Source organism: Montipora capricornis, chromosome 1 (genome assembly GCF_036669925.1).
Source record: "Montipora capricornis isolate CH-2021 chromosome 1, ASM3666992v2, whole genome shotgun sequence".
NCBI classification, from domain to species: domain Eukaryota; kingdom Metazoa; phylum Cnidaria; class Anthozoa; order Scleractinia; family Acroporidae; genus Montipora; species Montipora capricornis.
This window is the reverse complement of record NC_090883.1, coordinates 22,912,350-22,922,349: the sequence shown is the minus strand read 5'-3', so window position 1 is coordinate 22,922,349 and position 10,000 is coordinate 22,912,350. Positions and strand designations below refer to the sequence as shown.

General features: G+C 40.6%; 1 protein-coding gene across 6 annotated transcripts in view; it reads left to right on the top strand.

The window, feature by feature from the left end:
* Positions 1-10,000, top strand: part of LOC138028521 (semaphorin-5A-like) — a 530,961-nt gene that overhangs the window by 508,519 nt on the left and 12,442 nt on the right. For all 6 annotated transcript variants that reach the window (XM_068876139.1, XM_068876205.1, XM_068876407.1 and 3 more), the window contains exons 12-20: positions 1-67; positions 730-788; positions 2,509-2,588; positions 4,285-4,332; positions 5,312-5,391; positions 6,186-6,263; positions 7,047-7,096; positions 8,194-8,328; positions 8,827-9,048. The exon at positions 1-67 is cut by the window's left edge and continues 103 nt beyond it. In XM_068876139.1, the coding sequence (XP_068732240.1) occupies positions 1-67; positions 730-788; positions 2,509-2,588; positions 4,285-4,332; positions 5,312-5,391; positions 6,186-6,263; positions 7,047-7,096; positions 8,194-8,328; positions 8,827-9,048 (819 nt within the window). The remainder of the gene's footprint in view (positions 68-729; positions 789-2,508; positions 2,589-4,284; positions 4,333-5,311; positions 5,392-6,185; positions 6,264-7,046; positions 7,097-8,193; positions 8,329-8,826; positions 9,049-10,000) is intronic.

Sequence of the window (10,000 nt, the reverse complement as noted above, 5' to 3'; positions counted from 1 at the left end):
ATCCTCTGATGGCTGACGCAGTGCAGCCTGTCGGCTCTAAAGCTTGGTTTATTAGATATGGGGTCAGGTTAGTTAACCACTTGCAACACATATTTTAGAGTTTGGGTCCGAACTTCCAGTACGAATGCAGCCACTTTTTGAGTCATTCTGTGTGTGCTCAGATTCAAGTATAGTTTTTACTGTCCGTGAGGCCCTGCGCACTTATGTCCAGAAATGCATCTGATTAGATGCACTCCCAGTTTTGACATCCCAGTCGAAGTGTCCCCTTTAGTCTAAGCCTTTGCTTCCTATTTACAACGATAAGGTAAGGGTAAAGGTTAGCGTTATGTTTAGGTTAGGGTAAAAGCTGCTGTCTATATTTATATGAGGAGCAGCATTTGGGGCGAAGGTTGTCCAATACAGCGGCAACAACCTGAGATTCACATTATTTGGTGGGTCTCAACACCGTCAATGGTGATTGGTTCATCGGTGTGGGAATCCGGATATTTGCTTCCTGCTAGGGAAACTTACATGGCTACACTTCTTTTCGTGACAACACTAAAATCTACCATATTTAAGGAATGTTAGGGTAAAGAGTTAATCTACGGATCTTATATAGAAACTTCAGTGTTACATGAAACGAGAAGAGCGAGTGGATCGTTTCGTGAGTGATGTTGAAAGTCTGAACGTGGAGAGATTAAATCCTGCAAATATGAAAATGTAGTTGTACTGATCAAAACACTGTTATAGGGTGACGAGCATTACCCTGGATGATATTGGGCCGAATGTCGTGGTGTATGCCTCAACAGGTACAACAGAACTTTTATGTTTATTATCTATAAAATTCGTACCCCGTAAGTTGATTTGGTTTAGATTGAAAGGACTTTTGCACGGTTCTGCACTCGAACAAGCTCTGTCGCTAGAGTACGGTGAATCAGATGAAGCTCAATCACAGTTTTATTTGGGAAACACTCTGAATGATTGCTGGTCATATTTAGTGGAAGGAAGATACCAGGGGTTTACATAAAGATGTTGACTTTAGTTTGAAACACTTGATTTTATTCTTCGGGGCGAAGGTTTTTTGTTGTGGCCACACGCACGAAATGATTGCAAAACGAATTGTAAAATACCTCCAATAGCACAGCGTTTTGCCCGGCCATTGAGCGCAAAATGTTTAAGGGAAAACGGTTTTTTTATTTTTTCCACGGAGAAAGAAACATTTAAAGTAACGTTTGCCCATAATTATGTAAGGTTTGTCTAGGAACCCATAAGCAGGACCAATGGAACTTATTGGAGTTAAGCCTGCAGGCACATTTTCTTTTAAAACTACATGCAAAAGAGGCTTAAGGGTCGATTCAATACAAAATGACCCCTTAGACTCGTTTATGTGGCACAGGCACTGATAACTCCGACAAGGGCTATTCTAGGTCTATGTAACGGTATTTTCACAGATTTGGCTTGCGACGAGACACCCGATTACTGGTTTCGCGAGAAAATCAATCGAAACATATCTCGGTCTGTAACAACACCGTTACACAAATACAAAGTAGTTGTACGCTCCTAGTAATGGGGTCCTGGTATATCATGATCTTGCAAGGCCTGGGTTTATGAGAAAATCAATCTACACAAACACAAACACAAACACACACACACACACACACCAAAGAAAACGCCTCCAGGATGACACGAATAGGTAGCTTGAGCTGGGACGACGCCGACGGTGAGAACGTCCTCAGAAAAATTTGCTTCCCGTTGTTGTAATCATGTCGAGATCATTTCGAGATCATTCCAAGTTATTCGGCATGAAACATGAATGAACATTCTACGTATAAAATTGGTGTGAATATCGTTGGAAATTCATCGTCAGGTGCTCGCGTCCTCCACGTCATTTCACGTCGTTAGCAGGACGAGAAGAAAACTTCCCAGACTGCTGTCCGGGTGGACCAGTTGCTTGGGCATCGGACTACTTACTTTGCGGGCGGTCGAGAGATCAAAACTCCGGCCGAACCAACACTCAGGGTCTTTGAGTAACTAAGGAGAAAGGGGTTTTTTTTTTTTTTTAATTTGATCGGCAAATGGTTAGACTTTCCAGTCTTCTCGCATAAGGATTGCAAAGCGTAGGCCCCGACTTATGAAATAAGTCCCAAGACTCTGTTGGACGTTAAAGATCCCACTCGTGCACTACACGGGCACAGGGTTCCCAGTGTTCTGGTCTTGTTTGATTGAGGGCCACAAGTTCATTAGCCTTAGGCTATTACTTGCTACCCTGGTAAACCTGATAAAAACTTCACTTCACCGGCAAAGAAATGTACCAAGGTTTAAAACTCACATTTGGGGCGAGCGAGGTCTCTGTTTTTATTCCTTGCATTTATTGCTTTGTGACGTTCTCGTAGGCGCCTTCGTCGTCCTTATTTAAGCTCCTTTATAAACGGAAACTCGGTAGTACACTCTTGCTTTTTGATCATTCCTCCTTGTGCCTGAGGAGACTTTCTTACATGGTGAGCATGTTCACATTTTGTCCTTTTTTAGATCGAGGGTCTGTGATGAAAATTTCACAACTACCAGCGATCCTCGAGCCTTGCCTTCTGTCTGAAATGGAAGTTTATCCAGTAAGTATACGGTACGATTTTACATAGAATGAAATAATGAAGCGAGGAAACAACATAGTCATCGTCACGCAATAGCATCATAGTCACCACCACCGTGACTGGGAACATTAAGATCTTTGACGACAACATGGAATCAATTGATTCATTGTAATTGACACATTTTCGTATAAAAAATGAATTAGATAATTTCATTGAGTTTGCAAACATTTGCAAAGTTATCAAGGTGTGCCAGGGACTGAGTGTCCAGAATTCAAAAGTATGAAAGTTAATTCACCTTTGATGCTGTCCTTTAGCAGCATATTTGCGAAAAAAAACAAAGCATATTGCCCGTACGTCCCCACGAGCACTTTCATTGTTAAACTATTTCGAAAATCCGCGTATGAGGGCCGTACACATTAGCGCGAACAGGGCCGGAAAAAGCCCTACAAGTACTGTGCCGTGCTGTGCGATTTTAGAGGATTTCGTCTCTTTTAAACATCGAAGTTATTTATAGCCTGAAAAGCAAATACAAACAGCATATGAGATAAATTTTCTGTGCAATTTTTTTTACTTATTTTGTCCAAACTTCACACTCTGCTCATGAATAGTGTAAAGAGCCCATATGATAAAAAGCTTATTGACTGAGTCAATGCTTATTGACTGGAAAATATTTGGCCCTCGCTGCGCTCGGTCCGAACGTCATCGTGACCTCGGGCCAAACATTTTCCCGTTCGGCTCTCCCACTCAGTCAATAAGTACATAAACTGTTCGAGTGAGGCCTAAGCGGCATTTGAAAATTTTAATCCAAGCTTTCGACGCTCTACGGCATCATCAGGGAATACGAAAATGTTACAGCACAGCGAATTAAATAGCGGTGATGTAATATTTTCGTACTCCCTGATGATGCCGTAGATCGGCGAAAGCTTGGATTAAAATTTTCAAAAGCAAAGTAAACTCAAGACCTCGCTAGAACCGTTTATTCATTTTTTTTAAAATGTAATTTAACAATGTCCATTATATCTTATAATAATATAAAGATTGATGATAATTGCTAAAGTTTAACATCTTTATGATATGCGTATTATCTTTTAAGCTAATCGAGCCATGTAACTGGCAAATGTTTGATAAGTACAAAAAAGATGAAGCTGCCCAATACACCTTATTCCAAAATAGCCACCACTTAAGTATTCGTTTGTTTGCTTGGAAAGTAACCCTTGTTGCCTCGTCCTTAAGCTTAGAATTCAATAGAATATTTAACCTTAAACTAGGCAGCAAGGGCTATTTTGCAAGTAAACAACAGACCCCAGTTGTTGAAAAGGTGGATAACGCTACCCACTGGATAAATCACTATCCACTGGATAGTGCAATTGGTTTCGCTAGTGTTTATCCGCTGGATAGCGCTATCCACCTTTTGAACAACCGACGTCAGAATGCTGAAGTGATGACCATTATTGAGTTTGAGTTTTGTTGTACTCATTGAACGTTTGTTAGTTGCTTGGCTCGATTAGCCTCTCTTCTCCTCCCGCTATGAAAAGTTGCAGAGAAAGCAAGAGAAGAAGTTGAATTACTCTAACTTGCATCATAATACAAAGACGCAAGCAATTATAGGGCCCTGCCGGGCTTACCTTAGCCAGATCTCCTCCAGTGCCACAAACAAAGGAAATGGTAATTTTTGCATTGGAAAAACTAAAGCATTTGGGTCTGTTTATTTTTTCAGTCCAACAAGAGAGAAGTGATCAAGACTACGGTGATAGATCGGAATCGGGTAGGTTGGATCTCGATCATATAGTGCTGTTCGAGATAACTTCTTTGAAGCAAACACTTATATCAGAAATGCACCGAGTTAGATGGACACCCAATTTTGACATCCAACTCGAAGTGTCCCTTTAAGTCTAAGCCTTTGTTACCTATCTCCAACAACGAGGAAAGTGTAAAGGCTATCGTTATTTTTAGCTGAGGGTAAATGCAGCTGTTTATCCTAACTTGAGGAGCAACTTATGGGGGACATTTTGTTGCGTTAATTTTCTGTATTCAGAGACACGAGTGATATTGAAGTTGGGGAGAAGGGCATGGGGAAATTCTGTTCCGCGTATCATTGAAGTCAGCCTGCACCTAATTGTCTGCATTTCTAGACATATCTGCACTTGAAAGAAAAATAATAATAGTCATTTGTTTCGGCATAATTTTTCTTGAAGCGATAGTTTTTCCCGATTGAAAGATCATATTGGTGACACGTTCTTGACTTTTGTTTTGTTCAAGTCGTGAATATTAACGTTTGCTCTACAGTGATCTCTCGTCGTTGTCATCTGATGCTTTCGTCGTGAAAGTTGAAATGTTTTACCTAGTCAACTTTATAAAAGCATCGAATTTGTACCGACCTTTTTTTAATGTAAACTGATAAGAACGGTTTTGACCCGAACCAAAATAAAGGGGATTGGACGAAAAATGACATACAATTTTTTATTTATTTAAAAATTTTATTTATTATTCACTAAACTAAAACATTACAACACTTACAAGTAACTTAAAAATACGATTGAAAACTGTACAATTGTACATGCATGAAGCAAAGATGATTGGGACGGGTTAATGATCAAACAATCCTTTTCTTTCAAAGCAGTGTTTGACCTCGAAACCCGGACCTTTCTTCGTGTTCTCGGGTGGTTTTACTAAAGCTTCTATTAACCAATCAAAAGGTGCCAAGTATCTAACAATAGTGTTGTATGTTTTTCATTGGTTTTTAGCATGTCCTTTACTTGGGATCACGTCATTCGCTGTCAAAGCTTAGTTTGGAGCATTGTCACCGATATTTGCACGACAAGAGGTGTGTTAGAGTTTCCTGAATAGGGAAATCTTTGCTAAGGTTATTGTAGGCATTTTAACCTATTAACGTACTTACGATTTCTTTAAAAAAACTGTTCTAGAGCTTATCTCTGGAAGTGGAAATGAAAAATTTTGCACGAAAAAGGATAAGTTGTTTAATGGCAAAACAAAGCAGTTATGTGCTCATCCATTCTTTTTGTAAAATGTTAGTTATAGTCAAGATTGCGCAAAGATTGTCTACTACATAGGGATGTATTTTCTCTTCTTCGTTCGCGAAATAAAGGGGTTCACCAACTGACAACCATATAGAATGCAACACTTCATGATAACTTATGATTATGAAAGAGCGAATGAGAAATACCACAAAGCCATGAAGGCGCTCCTTTTTCACAATTCATCTGTCAAATGGTAACTGAAAGCTCATGATCACTCAACGATAATGATACTTTCAAGAGAATATCTTGTGACCGTTTTTCAGTTAAAAAAAAACATGACAATTAATAAGAGTAGGCTTCTCGGAATCACGTAAACAGGGGTAAACCCAGCCTTCTTGCAAGGGGGAATCGAATCAGTAATCACTCAGGTAGTTTAATCACGCTGCCGTTTAGAAGGCATGCGGGTGTCTTGACGACGTGGGGAAGGGGGGGGGGGGGGTGTTGGGAAGGGCAATTCGGGAACCCCTGGAACCCACCCGTTGGGTACTCCCCTGCTTAAAATAACGCGACGTAGCCTCTTACAGAGGTGTTCGCAATTTAGTATCAAGCTGGTAAGTGTTTTCTTTTTTTAATCTTTTAGTGCTTGCATTTCTGCTGCTGATCCTTACTGCGGCTGGGATGACAAAACATCGAGTTGTGTCTCAGTTATTTCACGTGGGTAAGGTCTTAGTGATGTTTTATACCACAGACTACGATATAGCTGGCTCCATAAGCGGGCAATATGAGCCATTTTTTGTGATGTGACGCTGAGGCAATGTGGATTAGAAGCACATGACCTTGATGCGTATAACTTGCAACTCGTTTCCTTGAAACAAAGGTGGGGATTTTAAAACACCAATATGGAGAAAAATAAGATAGAAGATGCACGCGCGAGAATCTGCACGAACTTCGTTACACAATGTACATGTAAATAAGGAAATTTTTAAATTGAAAAAACCCCAGCTGTAAACCAGAGATAAACGCTTGAAGGTCATGAGCTTTTGTGTGGATGTAATCCCTATGTTATCCAATTTGTCCGGAGGAAAAAAAAAAACTCTTGAAATTTCGCCATTGCTACAGAGGTTGCAGGTTTGAATCCTGCCAAGGACTCTGAACCGCGACAAACAAAATTGCATTTAGAAATAGTAGTTACTTTGAAAAACGAGGAGTCACCGAATACAAATGAGCATCCTTGGAAACCCAGAATTGATATGGGCTCAGCAAAAACAACAAAACAACTGATCCAGTGGCTTCTACCTCTTACAGCAACTTATCTGCATCGTAATCCGATGAAATTATACCTTGAAAGAGCTGTTTAATGTTTGATTATCCTTAATATTTTTTCTGGGAGTTTTTTTTTATTTCTGGGTGACAGCTAGGTGATACCTAACTCTACTATGCTCCATCATTTGCCACTGGATGCTATTTCCAATCGCATAACGATTCCTTTTTGTGCTTTCAGGGAGACGACACAATTGCTACAAAACTTAACAGTTTGCCCTAAGGCTAAAGGTTAGTAACTGATGACTCTTGATTTTCTGTGATGTGTTACCTCTGGCACGATATCCCTTTCTTCAGCAAAGTCTTAGTTAGTTGTGTCTTAGTTGTTAGTTGTGTGTTAGCGATGTCTTAAGAAATAACGAACATCTAAGATGAAAAGGAAAAAGAAGTCTCTTTCCTGTGCGAGTGGAATATATATTTTTTAAAACCATGTAAAACACCCAGGAGCCGGAGGCTCGTTGTAACGTGTACGTGAACTAAAAATACAAAAGAAAATTCCTAAACTATTAACAAGATCAATTTTATCAATACAATTCATAAATATTCTAGAAACCACCAACTATCTATCAATACAAATATACTATAAACACTTAGTGTAAAAGCTACAAAAATCTATTGGCCCATTTTGGCCCGCAAGGCGCGCTTGAAAGAAGGGAGGTCTTTTGCCTCCCTCACCTTGACTTGATTTATGCAAGCACTCTAAATTAAAAGGTGGCAACTTTAATCGAGAGCCACCACCGCGTAGATCATAGTTGACATTCAAAACGTTGAATCGTTCACTGAGATAGCTTGGGCCCTGCCCATATTTATACATTTATACAGAAGCACCAGGGCTTCAGGTTTCCCTGGTAACTGTGGCGCTATCATCTCATTCCCAGGCTCTCTCTACGGGGAAGGCAAGAATAGAGACCCGGCATGAAGGACCAATCAAATTTGCAAGATTAAGCTTCGCGTTAAGGGACCATTAAAAAGACAGTTTAATTGATTCCGCTTTGCCCCCGTCAATAGGCCTCTTAAAACGTCACAAATGAGGTTTATGCAAACCAAAGTGTTGAGTGTTACTCTAGCTGATAATAACAGACAAAAAGAGCGCTGAATGAATCGGAGTTTTGAGCAATAACCTAGAAAGGAAGAAAAGATGGGCGCGTGCGTCCCTCCATTGTTTTTGCCCATTGCTTGCGCAAGAATTTTAAACCAATCACTATGAGTAGCAATCGAAATTGTATATTTACTTTTGATATTTAATTGTAACGCCTCATATATAATTTATCAGCAGGTATCCCATTTTTTCTTTTTATGAATTGTTCAGTTGTCGTTTTTTTTCGCAGAAGTTGGTTGGTCATCGTGGAAGACCTGTGTTCAAAGTGATGGAAATCTTTGTCGTTGTCAAGCGCGTCGCTGTCAAGATGGACCAGACAGCTCTTGCACGGCTGGTGTCGATGTCCGATTTGAAAACTGTACAGGTATTACAGAGATTCTTGTTTAGTTTTTAAAGCGCTTTATAGCCCTAATCCTTGAATTTGACTGCCGAAGGGCTGATGTTTGCTGATTTAGCGGTCCCTATTTTAGGGTACGCTTTGAGTTATAGGCCACTTCGGCATGTGGTTGGTAAATCCGAACATTTTTAGTCAGTTCATTTGGCTAACAATAACAACATGTTTCATTGTACTTAACATATCACAATCAGAATAATAAAAAGTATAAATACATATTTATGATAAAGGTACTGATCTCCAGAAATAACTACACAGAGTTAAACATGCCTGGAGGTCATTTATATGATCAGCGGCCAAAGGTCAGTTTCTGGAGGGTTGAATTGGGCGTATGCCAGGCCAGTTCCATTGTGGAACTGCTAAAGTTATATCCTTAACTGCGGTGAACTTTCGTATAAATTGAGGAGAATATGTCAATCTTAAAATAAATCGGTTTGTACCCTGATTCGTTTGTCTCTTTTTGTTAAGTCGACGTGACCGTGGGCTGGGAAGGAAGAGACGCATGGGAAACGTTTGGAGTGCAACATGGTAACTGGAGTGTGTGGGGAAACTGGAGCGAGTGCTCGGTGGAAGCCTGGGCCGGCGTTAGAAAAAGATCACGAACATGCAACAACCCAGCTCCCAGGAGGGGTGGAAGACCATGTGTGGGAGAAGCGATCCAATACGAGCCGTGCAGTCTTGGAATTCATGGTGAGGACATTTTGTGAATCATGCGCTAGTCATTGAAGGTTTTTTGTGCTAGCGACGTCAGAGACGCCTGTCAAGTGCCTCTAAGCAACGCGCTTAACAGGAGACGTTAAAGTCGTGAGACGTAAAATGCGACCCCGTCAACCCAATTTACATCGTTTACTTTTAGAGGCCAGTGACGTTTCAAGACGAATTTTCCGTCTGCAAGACCTGCTAACAGACGAATCAGCTGAAGACCGACGAAGTTTGGTCCATAAATCGTCTCAACAGCGGATTGATATCTAGACGAATTGTACACAAAATATTCGTCTTAGACGAGTAATTTGTCTTCAGTATAAATCTGGCCATGGGGTGAATTTATACTAGAGACGGATCATCCGTAAAGACGACGGACTATTTGCCCAAGTTCGCCGTCTCTAGTTTAAAATTCTAGGCATTGTCTTGTCGTCGATCTCGGCCTTGCTTACGTCCTCTTTTGAAACACTTCTGCATGGTGACGTATCTCAGATAAAGTCATACTGTAAGAGATTGGGACCTTTTGCTTACAGCTTGTGTTGACGAGGCTCCGGCACAGCTAGCACTTTGGAAGTTCTCCACTATTTACCGAATGCATAAATGGCGGCCAAAAATGTATTCTTTTGTTTATGTGCTAATGAGACTCACTAGCCTCGCTCTCAAGCAACCTTTCTTTTGTAATTTGTCCATGCAAACGAGGCTAGTGAGGCTAATTAGCACATAAACAAAAGAATATTTTTTTGGCCGCCATTTATGCATTCGGTCTATTGAACGGCTCTTTTCTGAGAAGAGAACTTTTGGTTTTAGCGCTCCCATCTCCTAATGGCTGCAGTTCTATGGCAGGGTACATTTTCGCGAAAATCTCCTCCCCCAAATGCCCAATTCTTTACGGGTACTTGAGTTTTTTTGGATTGAAATAACTCGCGGCCTCCCCAAGCTC